At 49.6% G+C, this 18,335-nt stretch overlaps 1 protein-coding gene and 1 non-coding gene across 2 annotated transcripts; both read left to right on the plus strand.

Moving 5' to 3' along the window:
* The first annotated feature begins 2,171 nt into the window (after nucleotides 1-2,171).
* TRNAR-GCG (transfer RNA arginine (anticodon GCG)) lies at nucleotides 2,172-2,244 on the plus strand. The gene has a single exon. It is a non-coding gene; the product is annotated as a tRNA-Arg (tRNA).
* A 6,585-nt stretch (nucleotides 2,245-8,829) lies between these two features.
* On the plus strand, nucleotides 8,830-10,020 carry LOC146187611 (uncharacterized). Its single transcript, XM_084603035.1, has one exon. It carries the CDS (start codon nucleotides 8,830-8,832, stop codon nucleotides 10,018-10,020), a length of 1,191 nt encoding a protein of 396 aa, XP_084459161.1.
* The last annotated feature ends 8,315 nt before the right edge of the window (nucleotides 10,021-18,335 follow it).

Raw genomic sequence — 18,335 nt, forward strand, 5'->3', positions numbered from 1 at the left:
ACACAAATCGGAGGTAGTATGCCGGATGCTGTCGCTACCTGACACAAGTGAAATCTCGTCGGGTCGGCCTGACGATGACGGAGGATCTTCACATTTCCCGACATCAGCGACCCTGCCTCCGAAGGCCGCTGGTATTAGTTTTCCCGACCAGGGCTGGGAGAGCGGCGTCGGGAAGAGTGGGGACTTGTCGAACGGTTGCTCGTCGGGGACGTAGACCGACGCTCTTGATAACCGGATGTGACGGGGTACTGTCGCGCTGCAAGGTCGCTTGCAATCTCAGTAGGCCGTTCTGCATTCCGAGGGTAGAGGCCCTCCGAGGCGAAACCCCGCATGTTGACGTGGCGGTACGGGCACGCCCGGTAAAGGTGACTGGCTTCACCGCAATGATAGCACAGGGGCTGACGATCCCGGGGCTGCCATACTTGACTTTTACGGGGTGGCTGGTAGATTGGCGGAGGGGAGTAGCGAGGCTGCATGCGGCTCCATGCGAGGTGCTCCATGCGGGGACCCTGCGGCTCCATTGCTGGAGCTGCGGCGTTGATACTATGGTCTGGCGGGGGAGCCTTACTCAGGACGGACGCGTAGGTGGGCCTCGCGTCAAACGTCTGGTGAGGAACGCGCTGCTGGGGAACAACGTCAGCAACTTGCTGAGCTGCCATACGCACCTCGTCCCGGACGACTTCAGCCAATGAAGGAAAAGATGCTGTGTTGCAAGGCATCCGGAGCGCTTGCAGTTCCTCCCGCACGACAGAACGGATGAGATTGCGTAGTGAGTCCATGTCACTGCCGACATGTACAGGGGGTGCGTCGGACGACCTAATGATGTTCACGTCACGGTTGTACTGACGGGCTCGGTGTTGCAGCGTTGTCTCCATGGTCGCTGCCTCGCTGAGAAACTTCGCCACAGTGCGTGGTGAACTGCGCACCAGTCCCGCGAAAAGTTCTTGTTTAACGCCCCGCATCAGGTGACGCAGCTTCTTATCGTCTGGCATTTGTGGGTCTGCACGGTTGAAAAGGCATGTCATGTCCTCAAAGAACATACGCACGCTCTCGTTCTGGCGCTGAATGCGCGAGTGTAGCGCAGCTTCTGCTCGCTCCCGGCGGTCGGCGCTAGGAAACGTGGCTTTGAAATCACGACAGAAGGCTGCCCAGGATGGGAAGGCAGCCTCATGGTTTTCAAACCATGTCCGTGCAGACTCTTCAAGAGCGAAGTACACGTTGTGGAGCTTACGCTCATCAGTCCACCCGTTGTAACGAGCAACTCGCTCGTAGTTCTCAAGCCAGTCCTCGGCGTCCTCGAACACGTCGCCATGAAAAGAGGGGGGTGTTCGCGGCTGATGACACAGAATGTGGGTGGGAAGCCTGCTCTCAGATGTCATTGCAGCAGGTTCTACGGCCGTCTGAGGGTGCGTCGTCCTGGTAGCGGCCGGAAGGGGTCCGAATTCAGGGGGCTCTTCACGTAGGCGGCGGCCGAGGCGTTGATGTACGGGGGTAAGCTCCGTATTGACAGGTTGATTATGCAGGACTGGATCGATACCTGGCTATTCCTCCACCAGATTTGTAACGTAATGTTACAGAGAAGGCGCTCTGGCACTCTGGCACCGAAGAACACCAACAGCCAGTCAAGGCAGCAGAAAAGCGCAGCACCGTATTGCTTCATCGTCTTTTGCGAATCGCCCGTTTAAATCTTCGTCGTCTATGAATGGCATGTGTCAATATCTACTATCCCGGAGAGGAAGCTATTCTTCCTTGCGTGTAATATGGCTATTTCTCCTTTAGCCCTAGTGCCTAACCTTTGAGGTGCCCCTCAGTACAGCTTGACAGCAAGCCGGGCCTGTGGCGCAATGGATAACGCGTCTGACTACGGATCGGGAGATTCCAGGTTCGCCTCCTGGCAGGCTCGCTCTTTTTTACGTCCCATTCGTATGTTTCCTTCACTCTGCCACAGCGCCGCTTCCGAGACAAGCCGGTATCTTTCAAGGCGTCCTCGACGATAAAGTCTCGGACGCATTCTCTCTGATACATCCACGCTGGCGCCCATGGAATGTTCTGAATAATATCTACTATCCCGGAGGGGAAGCTATTCTTCCTTGCGTGTAATATGGCTAATTCTCCTCTAGCCCTAGTGGCTAACCTTTGAGGTGCCCCTCAGTACAGCTTGACAGCAAGCCGGGCCTGTGGCGCAATGGAGAACGCGTCTGACTGCGGATCTGGAGATCCCAGGTTCGACTCCTGGCAGGCTCGCTCTTTTTGACGTCCCATTCTTATTTTTCCTTCACTCTGCCACAGCGCCGCTTCCGTTACAAGCTGGTATCTTTCAAGGCGTCCTCGACGATGAAATCTCGTACGCATTCTCTCTGATACATCTACGCTGGCGCCCATGGAATGTTCTGAATAATATCTACTATCCCGGAGGGGAAGCTATTCTTCCTTGCGTGTAATATGGCTATTTCTCCTCTAGCCCTTGTGGCTAACCTTTGAGTTGCCCGTCAGTACAGCTTGACAGCAAGCCGGGCCTGTGGCCTAATGGGGACTCCACTTCCGGCCGCAGTAGCGAACGGACGTGTTATGTTGGGCTCCGTTGGAGCGGGTAAAGCGGTCATGTCTGGCCGCGGAAACAGGCTTTTTGTTTCGGACAGTGATTATCAGGTTGTACTGCCAAGTTTTCCTACAGGGCGATTTGTTGAAAATACTGTTTTTTTGCATGGTGACATCAGGGCCCGCCCATACCGGGTGGAAGACTTTCGTGATGCGCTTGCTCCGCTTTCGCTCATGCCGGATGTTATCGCCCTGGGGGCGTACCGCATGAACCACGTCTGGGCCGTGACCTTCAAGGACACTGACTCGATGAAGAGGATACTTCGCTTTGCAGACCTGCAGGTTAAAGGTGCTCGGTGTCTCGTCATCGATCCTGCTAACCGAGACGTCCGAATGAAGGTACACTGGTTGCTGCACAGTGTACCAGACGAAGACGTGCGGCTCGCCTGTGCTGCTTTCGGGAAGGTGACAGATGTTGCAAAGGAGAAGTGGAGAGCACAGGGCGTGTCGGATAAGGGTTCAACAACAAGACTTGTGACACTCAAGTTGAATCCAGGTGTCAAGCTCGACGACCTTCCGCATCAGGTGAGCGTCAGTGGCGAATTGGCTCTAGTGGTAGTGCCTGGCAGGGCCCCGCTTTGCCTGCGCTGCCAAGGTACAGGTCACATACGGCGTGAGTGCCGCATTCCGCGATGCAGCTCTTGCCGTCGGTTCGGACACGAAGAGAGTCAGTGCACTCGCACATACGCAAGCGTCACCGGTCCCGGCAAAAGCGATGAAGCGTTCGAGCTGTACATGGATGAGGCGGACGCTGAGGAGACTTCGAAAGCAGGAAAAGGACCAGCGGTCAAGGAAGTATTGCAGCCTAATCTTCAAGTCCTTGTGCCGCAGAAGCCTAGTGTTCACGCTAGCCCACCGAGCAAACCAACAGTTACCGACCAAGAGGAATCTGCGTTGGATAACGCGACGAACGACGACGAATCGAACATCGAGGGCGCCGAAGCACCCGCAATGGACGTTACTCAGGGAGCAGCTGGCGTCGGTGCCGGTATACTTCCCGGAAAGCGGCCGCGTGACCAGAAAGATACCGAGAGTGAGCAACTGGACGGCAGTGGCAGCGGGAAGCCGCCACCAAAAACAACCGGGAGGAGACGGCCGGCCGACAAATCGCGGCCGAACCCGAACGTCCCGTCCGAGCCAAGGCAGGCGGTGAAACCGCCTCCATAATCATTTGGCCTGTGTGGCCAGGTGGGCTCAGTAAAGACGGTGCTGGCTGTGATCTGTACGGCGCCTGCGAAAGACTGGATTGGGGAACGCTGCATGGAGGCTTTATGCACTGTGAGTTTAGTGTTTTGTTACCCGCCACGAACTCTTATTAGCGGGGCTTTTGTTACTAAACATGGCGGTTAATCTCGATGTAACACTTCGTCTAGCATCTTTAAATGTCCGGGGTTTGGGAGCAAGAAGACGACAAAACCAGCTGCGACGCCTAATTCTTGAAAATGACCTTGACCTAATCGCTATCCAAGAAACTAAGATTGAAAGCGAAGAGCTAACTGATCGTATGGCGTCGTCCTTTTCTTCTTTGTATGACGTATGCGTCTGCCATTCCATCGGCGCGTCGGGTGGCTGCGTTTTATTTATTCGTAAAAGTTTAGGCATGAACGTTGCTTCCGTTGTGGCTTCCCAATGCGGTCGCCTTCTTGTTGTTGACTTTTCGTTTTCGAATTATAGTTATCGTGTTGTCTGTGTTTATGCTCCGAACGCGGTGAGCGAGCGCAGAACATTTTTCGAAAGTCTCAAAATGCATCTTAGGTGCGACAAGGCAGTAATATTGATAGGAGACTTCAACTGTGTTTGTTTCGCTCAGGACCACGCAAAAAATTTGCCAGTGAGGGATAAGAGTGCTCAGCTGCTGCACTCTTTAATTAATGAGTGTAATCTCGAAGACGTTGGCTATTTGTTCTCTTACGACGCACACCCTAAATACACGAATTTTCAAAGGGATAGCCACGCCAGATTAGATCGAATTTATGTCTCTGTTGAACTGGCTTCATTGTGCACAGAGTATGACGTTAAGCCCGTAAGCTTCAGTGACCATTGCTTAGTAATTGAAACATTTGGCAGGAAACAGCGGAGGTCACGACTTAACTGGCACCTGTGGAAATTTAACGTGAAGCTTTTAGAGGACGACAGTTTTGTAAGAGAGACAACGAAAGAACTCGATAAATTACTTTCGACGCAGGCCGAAAGCTATATAGTTGAGTGGGAGGAGCTAAAGCAGAGAGTAAAGCTTTTAGCTGTCAAAACTGCAAGCGCAATTCGATATGACGATAAAAGAAAAGAGAAAGAAATGCACGAGGAGCTTGAGTTTTTGCTTAGCATGGATAGCATCCAGCCGGGAAGATATGCACAAGAAATAAAAGCCTTGAAACGACAACTTGAAAACATTGACACTGAAAAGTATAAGGCAGCAGTGATAAGAGCAAGGTCTGAAAAATTTTGGGCGGGGGAGACGCCAACTAAGCGAGCGCTGTCAGATGAGAAACGGCACGCGTATCAAAAGGAAATACGGCAAATTGACAACCGAGGTGCTGTAACTAGTGACCCTGCTACTATCAAAAATACCTTTATAGAACACTACAATGAATTGCTTGGCCGTAAACGCGAAGTCAAAAATGGCTTTCAGGCAGAATTTTTTCGCCAAATGCCAAAGCTCGATGAGGATGTTAAAACGCGTCTAGAACGACCCATAGGTTTGACAGAAATAGAAAGTGCGATAGACGAGCTTCCAATGGGAAAGTCGCCAGGACCTGACGGGCTTGGCGCTGCTTTCTACAAAGCATTTAAAGATTACACAGCCCAGATTTTGCTTAAAGTGCTAGACGAGTCATACGAACGTAAGCAGGTCCCACCTTCGTTTTCTACCTCGCACATTGTTTTGATTCCGAAGTATGATGAGCCAGGAAAACGCCTGTTGGTGGGTTCCTATCGGCCGATAAGCCTCACCAACGTGGATTACAAAATATACATGAAAGGGCTGGCGAAAAGGCTTCAAAGTGTAATACCGAGTCTGGTTGGGCCACACCAGACGTGCGGCATTAAAGGTTGAAGCATCGCAACTAATGTGCACGTGGTACGAACTGCTTTGGAGTGTTGTGACGCGATTGGATCTCGAGTGGCAATGATACAGCTGGATCTCGCCAAAGCATTCGATCGCGTTTCGCACGATGCCTTGTTCGAAGTATTGACACACTCAAACATAGGGCGAGTGATTGAGGAAGGTGTTCGAATGGTGTATGCGAACTGCACGACACGGATAATTGTGAATGGAGAGCTCACTGACAGCATTCGTGTGCTGTCGTCAGTGAGGCAAGGCTGCCCCCTGTCACCCCTACTGTTTGCGGCCTACCTCGAGCCTCTCTGCCGGTCTATCATAAACAATGAACGTATAACTGGTTTTATGCTGCAGTCAGCACAGGTCAAAATGCTGGCATATGCAGATGACATCGCTGTATTCTGTTCAAGCAGAGAAAGCATTCAAGAAGTTACTGCCCTTGTTGAAAAATTCTGCCGACAGACAGACTGTGAAGTAAATTGGGAAAAAAGTGCCGGTTTCTGGCATGGTGACTGGGATGTTACGCCTGAATATTTTTCTCGTTTACAATGGTCAAAATTGCCGACCCAGTATTTAGGCGTGCCGCTTGAATCGTACCAAGATCCCACCCCTTTCTGGGCTGGCCAAGCAGAGAGAGCGAAAAAGAAAGCTGATTCATGGCAGGGCAAGCCGTTGTCAATGTTCTCACGCGCTTATGTGTGCAATGTTTTCCTTGTGGCAAAGATATGGTACCGTCTTTGCCAAAAGTAACCAGGCTGCTCCGAAGGCTAGCGGAGCAAGCGCGCGGTCGTGTGGCGGCGTTGCGCTCGCTGTGGCTTATCGGTGCTCGTCAGCTCCGAGAGTACAACAGCTGACGTAACTTCGCATCCTCACTCTCGTCCGTTGGATGATAAAAACTAGTCGCGTATGATGTGCCGACTGCGGTTTCACGTGTGCGAAGCTTGGTTGTGCCCAGCGAGGGCGCTCAGTATAGCTACGGGGCTATTCGCTCTTCTCGGCAACTTCCCTGAAGCTGATATTATGTCGCGTGTCTTGCTATATAATTATACGTGCTTGTGTTCTGCAATCCGTTACTCTGCGTGTTTGATGCGTCTGTGCATTAAAGAATGATAACGCACTTCGAAATTTCAATATGCTTTCTCTAAGGTGCTTTGCGTAGTGCCACATTACAGGTCGTAACTCTGGTACAAAGATATGGGAAAGCTTGTGAACCCTTTCAAACCACCTTATCTCTCTTTTAGGCTCGCAAAATTGTGTTAGCCCCTTGGGGAGGCTGTTTAAAAATAAGTGCAATGATTGGTTCTAACAATTTTTTGCATTTGCTTGCAGATAAGTTTTGGTTTAAGTAAAGAACTAAAATGAAACCTTCCTCACGCTTAGCCATTCTATGCACATGATTGCTTTCTCGTTCACGAAACCCTAATATCAGGGCGCCACTGTCTGGCAAACCTAGCACATATTCGTCCTAGAAATGAATAACAAGAGCTCACCGTGTTTACTATCATCTTCTTTTCTGTTTTATGCAGGTGCTGAGAAGGGCGAATAGCCCCGTCGCTATACTGAGCGCCCTCGCTGGGCAAAACCAGGCTTCGCACGCGTGAAACCGCAACCCGCACATCATACGCGCCTAGTTTTTATCATCCAACGGACGAGAGTGAGGGGGCCACAGCGAGCGCAACGCCGCCACACGGCCGCGTGCTTGCTCCGCCAGTCTTCGGAGCAGCCTGGTTACTTTTGGCAAAGACGGTACGTAATGAATGTGCTTTCGGCGACGGAAAACGGCGTCTTTGCCGTTTTCATGTGGGCATCAACATGGGAAAAGTGCAGCAGAACCAACCTCTTTCTTCCTGTTAAGGCGGGGGGCTTGGGCCTTGTGCATCTCTTTTTGCGACAGGTTGTCTCGCGTTTTTTTTTTTTTCCTTCGTGATCAAAACGACAAATTCTTGAGGACGGTCATGCAAGTACGACTGTGTAAAATGCTTCCAGAATACGTTGTCTGTTCTGGTGAAAATATGAGTGGCGCTTTAAAAGGGTACATGCGCGAAGTTGTCTTGTCTTTCAGAATGTTGCATGCGCGTTTTTCAATGGAATACTTGAGCAAAGTGTGCAAGAAGAAGCTGTACACAGATCTTCTGGATGTGACGATACCGTTGCCGATTTACCGTGCACCACACCGTGGAGGCCCCAGACAGGATGTCTTAAAGCGTGTGAAAAAGATGCCAGTTAGGCCTTCAGTTAAAACGTTCTTCTTTAAGCTACATTCCAACACCTTACCTGTTAAAACCTGGTTACATGAAAGAGGCTTATTCGTTCCCTGGACAACAGACTGTCTCCTTTGCAAAAAACTAGAGACAATCGAGCACGTCTTTCTGGATTGCTGGGACCCAGTCTTTCACTGGGATGTTCTCCAGAGAAAATTAAAGAAAGACCTTCCGTTAGATCCGTATGGCATACGGTTCCTTCCAGTCGAGAGTGAGGGTATTCCTTTGGATTTAGTCATGGTCTTGGGCCTCCACGGCCTGTGGAAAACAAGGATGCAAGTGCAACATGCAGATGTCAACACGCGTTCTGTACGCGAGAACTTTATCGAGAGTGTGCTGCTCCTTAGAGAAACGTATCGGGTGCTTTCTGATCCACCTGACTGGATCAGTGTGCTCGATGAACTGGCTGTCCTCAAAAAATTTTAAACCTTTCGTGACAGCCGAAGTCTGGTTGTTGCGAGTTTTACCATTATTGTGGATCCTTTTTGAATTGATGTGAACTCAAAACAGGCAATAAAGAAAAAAAAAGCCTGTGGCCTAATGGATTACGCGTCTGACTACGGATGAGGAGTTTCCAGGTTCGACTCCTGGCAGGCTCGCTCTTTTTTACGTCCCATTCGTTATTTTCCTTCACTCTGCCACAGGGCCGCTTCCGAGACAAGACGGTATCCTTCAAGGCGTCCTCGACGATGAAGTCTCGTAAGCATTCTCTCTGATACATCTACGCTGGCGCCCACCCATGGAATGTTCTGAATCATATCTACTATCCCGGAGCAGAAGCTATTCTTCCTTGCGTGTAATATGGCTATATCTCCTCTAGCCCTAGTGGCTAACCTTTGAGGTGCCCCTCAGTACAGCTTGACAGCAAGCGGGCCGATTCCACTTCCGGCCGCCACAGCGTACGGACGTGTAATGACGGGCTCCGCAGGAGCGGCTTCAGCGGCCATGTCTGGCCGCGGTAACAGGGCTATGGAACAGGATAATGACCATCAGGTTGTTCTGCCAAGTCTTCCAAGAAGGCGTTTTGTGTTAAACACAGTTTTTTTGCACGCGGATATCAGGGCCCGCCCGTACCGGGTGGAAGATTTCCGAGACGCGTTGGTTCAGCATTCGCTGCTCCCTGACGTTATCGCGATGGGGGCGTATCGCATGAGCCACGTCTTGGCCATCACCCTGAAAGACGCGGATGCTTTGAAGGAGATTGCAGGAGTGGGTGAGTTGTGTGTGAAGCAACGTCGCTGCCTCGTTATTGATCCGGCCAACCAGGATGTGAGGCTGAAGCTCCACTGGTTGCTTCACAACGTTCCGGATGAAGATGTGCGTGTGGCCTTCGCGCCGTATGGAAAGGTTTCCGAAGTGGCCAGGGAGCGCTGGAGCGTGCATGGCATATCGTATAAGGGTTCAACTACCAGGATTGCCACCTTGAAGATGAAAGCTGGGGGCAAACTGGACGACTTGCCGCACCAGCTGAACGTCGGCGGTGAGTTGGCGCTCGTCGTAGTACCTGGAAGGCCTCCGTTATGTCTCCGGTGTCGAAGTACCGGTCACATTCGCCGAGAGCGTAAGGTTCCGCGTTGTGGTGCATGCCGTCGTTTTGGCCACGAAGAAGGACAGTGTTCTCGTAGCTACGCGAGCATCGCTGGTCCTGGGAACAGCGGAGATTCTTCCGAGCATCTGATGGATGAGGCGGACGCGGAAGAGGCAGCCAAAACAACCGGGCAACCGGCAAGGAATGATGGGCCGGTGTTTACCCCTTTGACAAAGAGGAGGACGTCTAGGGCCGTTGCGACAGCGGATTCTGCACCAGTGGAGAATGGTTCCCAACTGGGCGCAAGTAACAGCGTGGCGGACGCCAGAGAACCTGTGCTCGAAAGCCAAGGCAGCGCGGAGTCTCCCAACTCCGACGTTATGGACTTCAGCGCAGGAGTAAGCGGCCTACCCGTTGGGAAGCGGCCCCATGATGAGAGCGCCTGTGAGGATCTGCAGCCTGGTGGTGGCAATGACGAGCCGCCATCGAAAGCACCGGGGGTTCGACGCTCGACATTGAAGCCTCGGTCGAACGTTTCGTCCGAGACGCGGCAGGCGGGGAAACCGCCTCCGTAGTTTGGACGTGACCTAACGAATGGGAGTGCAGGTGGTGCGTCAGCCGTCATAGCCTGTTTTTGGCTGTGGCTCTTTGTGTTTATGGAAGGTGGCAAGTGCGGTGGTCAGGCACGCCTCAGTACGCATTCAGACATCCCGTTGGGAGGCCGGATACGAGCGCGTACGCTTCGGAACCTCGGACAAGCAGAGCCACATGGACGATTGAGGTAAGCATCACATGGATCGGGCGCCTTTTTCTCTAGACGCATGGTAATTAAGCGAGATGTCCCATTACGTGTAGCAACCTTGAATGTTAGAGGGCTTGGAGCTGGAAGGCGGCAATGCCAGTTGAATCGCGTGCTGCTAGATAATGAAATAGACTTACTAGCCGTTCAAGAGTCGCAGATAGAATCTCAGGACCATGCAGACCGCATGGTGTCTGTTTTCCATGCAAACTTTGATGTGTGTGTTTGTCACTCTGTGGGGGCATCAGGCGGATGCCTTCTTTTCATTCGCAATACCTTGGGTATAAGCGTACACTGCGTATTTGCATGCGAAAGTGGCCGACTCTTGGTTGTTGACTTTTTGTTCTCAAATTTATTTTGGCGTGCTGTCTGTATGTACGCCCCCAATGTTGAAAGTGATCGTCAAAACTTATTTTATTTAAGTCGAGCCGTACTTGAAATGTGACAAAAATTTGCTTGTATTGGGCGATTTTAACTGTGTGTGTGCTGCTACTGATCGAGTTAAGATTAGATCAGTGAAATACAAGAGCGCTGAACTGTTGAATGTATTTGTGCATGACTATTGCTTGGAAGACATCGGAAATGTGTTTTCTTCTGGAACCCGTCCGGAATACACGCACTTTCAACGCGATAGTCATGCTGGACTAGACAGGCTCTATGTATCTGTTGATCTCGTTCCAATATGTACCGACTATAATGTAAAACCTATTTCGTTTAGTGATCATTGCCTTGTTAGTGAGACTTTTGGAATGAAGGTTAAGAAATCTGTTTTCAACTGGCATCTATGGAAACTGAACGAGAAAATTTTGGAGGATGAAGAGTTTGTTAAGGCAATCACGAACGATTTGGAATGTTTGATTAAGGGGCATGAAGAAAGCCATGCAGATAAATGGGAAAGACTTAAAGAGCAGGTGAAGATAAAAGCAATAGAATGGAGCAGTGTTATTCGGTACAAACAGAAAGAAACAGAAAAGGAACTTCATGGACAACTTGAGTGCCTGTTGTGCATGGAAAGCTGTGCGCCAGGAAAGTTCACTAAACAAATAAGAGATGTGAAATCTCATTTAGAAAGAATCGACGCTGAGAAGTACAGAGCCGCGGTTATACGCGCAAGAAGCGATAAACTGTGGGCTGGCGAGGCGCCGACAAAGCGAGCGCTATCAGATGAAAAAAGGTACGTTTGCCAGAAGGAAATCAGGCAAATAAGACATGAAGGGCAGATTACGAACGATGCTAAAGATATAAAGTGTGCGATTCTGAAACATTTTGCTGAGCTTCTGAGTAATACGCGCGAACATAGTGAAGGGTTTCCAATAGAATATTTACGGCTAATGCCAACGCTCGAAGATCGTGTGAAAGAGAGCCTTGAAATGCTTATTACAATGCAAGAGATAGAAAAGGCCATAGATGACCTCCCATGTGGGAAAGCCCCTGGACCAGATGGGCTAAGCGCCTCCTTTTACAAAGAATTTAAAAACCATGTTTCCAGCCTTATGTTGGAAGTGATAAGAGAAGCCTACGAACGCAAACAAGTGCCATTATCATTTACTACGTCACACATCGTACTTATTCCAAAAAGTGATGATCCAGAGAAACGCCTGTTGGTGAAGTCTTATAGGCCAATAAGCCTGACAAATGTTGATTACAAAATCTTTATGAAGGTTTTAGAGAAGAGATTGCAGAGTGTAATAACCAAGTTAGTCGGACCGCACCAAACATGCGGCATAAGAGGTCGCAGCATCGCCACAAATGTACATGTGGCACGAACCGTACTGGAATGTGTAGACACGCTTGGAAGTCAGGTTGCCATGATTCAGCTGGATTTGGAAAAAGCGTTCGACCGCGTATCGCACGACATCCTTTTCTCCATTCTAGAGCATTGTAACCTGGGCTCGGTAATTGTGGAGGGAGTGAAAATGGCGTACGCAAACTGCTCGACGCGTATTATAGTGAATGGCAATCTCACTGACAGTCTCGCAGTGCGTTCTTCGGTGAGGCAAGGATGCCCACTCTCTCCTCTGCTTTTTGCAACCTATCTCGAGCCATTATGCTTGGCCATTCTCAATAATGAATGCATCCCGGGTTTCAAGCTTCAGTCGGCGCATGTGAAGCTACTTGCATACGCGGACGATATTGCAGTATTTTGTAAAAACAGAGAGAGCATTTGTGAATTGGTTAACGTTGTTGAAAAGTTTTGTGACCAGACTGGATGTCGGGTTAACTGGGAAAAAAGCTCAGGATTTTGGCACGGCTTATGGGATGCTGAACCGGCTTCTTTCTCCCGATTGCAATGGTCTTCCTTGCCAATGCAGCATCTGGGTGTGCCCCTACAATGTTATCGCGATCCTAGCTTACACTGGAAGGAAGAAACAAATAGAGCGCGAGAGAAAGCGGAAGCATGGCAGGGAAGGCAACTGTCAATCTTTTCACGCGCGTTCATCTGCAATGTGTTTTTGATTTCACAGATATGGTATGTAATGAATGTTCTATGTGCGTCACGAACTGCCATTCAAAAAATTAATCGTGTGTTTGCGGTTTTTCTTTGGACTTCGACCTGGGAAAAGACGAGGCGAACGAATTTATTTATTTCTTTAAAAAGCGGAGGAGACGGATTGATTCATTTGTTTCTGCGCCAAGTGGTATCGCGCTTTTTGTTTCTTCGCGACCAAAATGACACCTTTTTAAGAACAGCCATACAAGTGCGGTTGCAAAGGCTGTTACCCGGATTTGTTGTCTCCTCAAGTGAAAACATGCGTGGTGCTGTCACAGGATATTTGCGCGAGGACATTCTCTCTTACAAGTTGTTAGAAGTGCGTTTTTCCCTTGAACATTTGTACAGTGTTGGCAAGAAAAAGCTGTATAAGGACCTAGTGAAAATCATGATGCCGGCACTTTTGTATCAGGAGCCTTACCGTGGAGGCCCAGGGCAGGACATTTTAAAAGGAGTGAAGAGGATGCCAGTTAGACCAGCCGCCAAAACGTTCTTTTTTAAGTTGAACTCGAACACTCTACCCGTCAAAACCTGGCTTCACGAAAAAGGATTCTATGTCCCTTCGACGACAAACTGCCAGCTTTGCAAGAAGCCAGAGGCAATCGAACACATATTCTTAGACTGCTGGGATGCAGTATTTCATTGGGACGTGCTACAAAGAACAATTAAAAATGAGCTGCCACTAAACCCTTATGGCATCCGGTTTTTACCGGTGGAGAACGAAGACGTACCCTATGATTTAATAATGCTTCAAGGCCTCCACAGCTTGTGGAAAGCACGAATGCAAGTAAGGGATGAAGATATTAACATTCGCAGTGTGCGTGAAAATTTTGTTGAAAGTGCTGTTTATCTCATACCTGAAAGGGCTTCTAGTTTTCTGCGTTTTCCTCAATCGAAGCTTAATTCTGCGAATGAAGCTTTCAGGTATAAGATGGATCAAATTCTATTAGAATATGCTGTGGAAGTGAGGAATAGATTTCAAGAATTAGATCTAGAAGACAAAGAACCCGAAGAGATGTGGACTGATGTTCGTGGTATAATACAAGAAGTTGCTACTAAGGTAGTTCCAAAGCAAACGAAATGCAAGAAAGCAAACTGGTTATCTGAAGAGGCTTTGCAAATAGCTGAGGAAAGGAGGATGACAAAAGTTATGGGGGAGAGAGAAAGATACAAGGTTCTCAATGCGGATTTTATGAAAATAGCAAGGAGAGATAAGAATGCCTTCCTGAACATACAGTGCCAAGCAGTTGAGGACAACAGCCAATTAAGGAACACAAGAGCTCTGTATAAGACAATCAAAGATATCAAAGGAAGCTTCTGTGCTAAGCTGGGCGTGATAAAGGACAAACGAGGCAAGGACCTCACTGAAGCCTCAGAGATAAAGAAGAGGCGGCAGGAATACACAGAAGAACTGTACAAGAAGGACCCGAATGTGCAAACCCAACATAAGACGGTTGTGATTACTCATCTCGAGCCGGGCATTCTGAAGAGTGAAGTTGAATGGGCCTTAGCCAGCCTTGCTAAGAACAAAGCTAGCGGAATTGATGGCATTCCAGCTGAGTTGCTTCAAAACCTCAACCATGACGCTGTTAACATTCTCCATACATTAGGTCAGAAGATTTGGACAACCCTGCAGTGGCCACTGGATTGGAGGAGGTCAGTTCACATCCCCATTCCAAAGAAAGGCAGTGCCAAAGATTGTTCCAACTACCGCACGATCGCGCTTATTTCGCATGCTAGCAAGGTGATGTTGAAAATCCTCCAAGGTAGGCTGCAGCAGTATGTGGATCGGGAGCTTCTGGAGGTGTAAGCTGGGTTTCGCAAGGGCAGAGGAACTAGAGACCAAATTGCCAACCTTCGCTGGATCATGGAAAAAGCAAGAGAGTTCCGGAAACCCATCTACTTCTGCTTTATTGATTATGCGAAACCGTTTGACTGCGTAGATCACAGTAGATTGTGGCAAGCTCTCCAAGAGATGGGAGTTCCAATTCACCTCATCTGCCTCCTCAGGAACCTGTATGAAGGGCAAGAGGCCACAGTCAGAACTGGGCATGGTCTTACTGATTGGTTTCCGATTGAGAAAGGAGTGAGGCAAGGCTGCATACTGTCGCCCTGCCTATTTAACCTATATGCAGAGTGCATCATGAGGAAGGCCGGTCTGTACGAGTGTTCAGCTGGAGTGAAAATCGCTGGAAAACGTATCAACAATCTTAGATATGCGGATGATACCACCTTAATGGCAGAAAGTGAAGTGGAACTCAAGAGACTTCTGATGCGCGTACAAGAAGAGAGTGAGAAGTTTGGGCTTAAACTGAACATTAAAAAGACAAAGATCATGGCGTCTTGCCCTATCAAGTTCTGGAGCATCAAGGGACAAGAAGTGGAAGCTGTGACAGATTTTCTCTTCTTGGGCTCCAAGATTACCTCGGAAGGAGACTGCAGCCATGAAATTAGGAGACGCCTGCTTCTGGGAAAGAGAGCAATGGTTAGCCTTGACCGCCTAGTAAAGAGCAGAGACATTACTCTGCCAATCAAGATCCGTATAACTCGTGCTATGGTCTTTCCAGTTGTGATGTATGGATGCGAGAGTTGGGCTATGAAAAAGGCTGACCGCCGAAGAATTGACGCGTTTGAATTGTGGTACTGGCGAAGACTCTTGCGAGTTCCTTGGACTGCCAGAAGATCAAATCAGTCGATATTGTCGACCATAAACCCTGACTGCTCATCGGAGGGTCAAATTCTGAAGTTAAAGCTCAGCTACTTTGGTCATCTGATGAGAAGAGAAGAGTCGCTGGAGAAAGATTTGATGTTGGGAAAGGTTGTGGGTCGCCGGAGAAGGGGTAGGCAGCGAATGCGATGGTTAGATGGCATCTTCGAGGCACTGCAGATGAAGTTATGTGATGTTAGGAAGAAAGTGAGAGACCGGAAAGCGTGGCGTGACATGGTCCATAGGGTCACGAAGAGTCGGACACGACTGAACGACTGAACTGAACTGGCTGTTTATCTGCGGGAATGTATCTTTGCGCCGCTCCCTGACCCACCACAGTGGGCAGAAGTTATGGATAACCTGGTAAAATTGAAGAAAGTTTAACCTCACACGAGTCAGGTCAAGGGCAGCTGAAGTGTTTTATTAAGTGTGACCATTTGTTGTTCATGTATACTTCGGAAATAAAAAAAAAGACAGCCAGCCGGGCCTGTGGCGCAATGGATAACGCGTCTGACTACGGATCAGGAAATTCCAGGTTCGACTCCTAGCAGGCTCGCTCTTTTTTACGTCCCATTCGTATTTTTCCTTCACTCTGTCACAGCGCCGCTTCCGAGACAAGCCGGTATCTTTCAAGGCGTCCTCGACGATGAAGTCTCGTACGCATTCTCTCTGATACATCTACGCTGGCGCCCATGGAATGTTCTGAATAATATCTACTATCCCGGAGGGGAAGCTATTCTTCCTTGCGTGTAATATGACTATTTCTCCTCTAGCCCTAGTGGCTAACCTTTGAGGTGCCTTTCAGTACAGCTTGACAGCAAGCCGGGCCTGTAGCGCAATGGATATCGCGTCTGACTACGGGTCAGGAGATTCCAGGTTCGACTCATGGCAGGCTCGATCTTTTTTACGTCAAATTCGTCTTTTTCCTTCACTCTGCACAGCGCCGCTTCCGAAATAAGCAGGTATCTTTCAAGGCGTCCTCAACGATGACGTCTCATACGCATTCTCTCTGATACATCTACGCTGGCGCCCCTGGAATGTTCTGAATAATATCTACTATCCCGGAGGGGAAAGTATTCCTCATTGCGTATAATATGGCCATTTCTCCTCTATCCCTAGTGACTAACCATTGAGGCGCCCCTCAGGAACGCATGTCAGGAAGCCGAGCCTGTGGCGCTATGGAGATTCGACATCCGGCCCCCGAGCTTGACGGACGTTGGCACCATGGGCTCGCAAGGAGCGGATTCAGCGGCCCAGTCGGGCCGCGGTATAAGGAGTAAGGGCAACGCTGCCAAGTATTGCCAAATTTTTCTGCCACATCTGTTTCGACTGTTTTACACAGTTTTTTTTTTTATTTTTGCATGGGGATGTCACAGCTAGGCCTTATCGCATGGAACATTTTCGAGGTGCACTCGAACATATGTCATTACTGCAGAAAGTTGTCGCCCTTGGTGCTTATCAGATGAACCACCAATGGGCGGTAACCTTCAAAGATGAAGAAGGAAAAAACGATTCTGCAGGTTCAAGCATTCGACGTGAACGAGAGTCGGTGTGTTTTGATTGTTCCTTGCAATCGGGCCGTGCGTCTGAAACTGTACTGGTTGTTACACGGCGTGCGCGATGAAGGGCGAGTTACCCTGTCTCCTTTCGGAAAAGTAACGGTATTAACCTGAGACAAGTGGCGGGTGAATGGCTGCGTTGACAAGGCGTCCACGACTCGCTCCGTAACGCTGAAGTTACACGCAATCGTCACCGTTGAGGATTCGCCGCACCAGCTACGCGTTTCCGAGGATATTGCTCTCGTCTACGTCGCGGGAAGGGCCCTGCTGTGCCGGTGTCGCGGAACTGGGCATATACGCCGAAAGTGCCGCGTTCCACGTTGCGGGTTGTGTCGCCGCTTTGGACACGAGGAAACCCAGTGTGTGCGTACATAAGCGAATGTTGCGGGCCCGGCTCGGAAGGATGATGAGGAGGACCACTTGATGGATGCAGCTGATACCGTGGAAACAACGCTGGAAGGCAGTGATTAGGCCAGGTGCGAGGAAACGCCCCTAGAAAAGACCGCGGCGACGGAGGGGCTTCAAGACAAGACTGTAGAAACCACGCGAATTGATGCGGGCGCAACAACTGAGGAAGAAGCGAAGGGAGAGAAACCTCTTGCCTTAAACACACCAATAAGTCTACAAGAGGCTTCCAGGAGCGAACCTCGAGACGTTGGCATGGCTGCGGCTTCCAGCATGCCAGCAAAGCGGCCACATGATGAAATCAACGAGTGTGAAGGTGGCAGGAATGCGAACCGCAACGGGGAGCCACCGACCAAGACCAACCTGGTCCGTCGTTCGAGCTTCAAACCGAAGCCAAACGTCCCTCCAGACCGGCAGACTTCATCATCAACGCCTCCGCCTTAGCGGGGGCGAGGTTTGCAAAGCAGCTGTGATGTCCCGGTCGGTGATCGTTTGAGACCTTGTGCTGTGTGCTGCAACTGGCAACGCTTCATGACGCGAAACTTTTGGGGTCGTACTATGTCGCTTTGCATTGTAAGTGTGAGTAGAATGATCGGCGTCTTCTTTATTTAAAATGGCTATTCCTTTTCAAACATGTCTACGCGTCGTCACGCTTAATGTGCTCTCTGCGCGCAGACGGCAACAGCAGTTAAATAGGCTACTGCTAGATAAAGATATAGACTTACTATATAGAAACAAATAGATATAGAAACAAAAATTGAAAGTGAAGAACAAACAGATCGAATGGTCGAAGTTTTTCGCAGCAGATACAACGTATGGTATGCCATACGGTTCAAAAATCTGCCGGACGCACTATGTTAATCCGCAAGGAGGAGGAGCGGAAACTGCCTAGCGCTGTCAAAGCTATGCCTGCCCCCCTCGGCTCGCTA

This window comes from Amblyomma maculatum, chromosome 5 (genome assembly GCF_055883805.1).
Source record: "Amblyomma maculatum isolate TAMU_Amacu chromosome 5, ASM5588380v1, whole genome shotgun sequence".
Lineage (NCBI taxonomy): Eukaryota > Metazoa > Arthropoda > Arachnida > Ixodida > Ixodidae > Amblyomma > Amblyomma maculatum.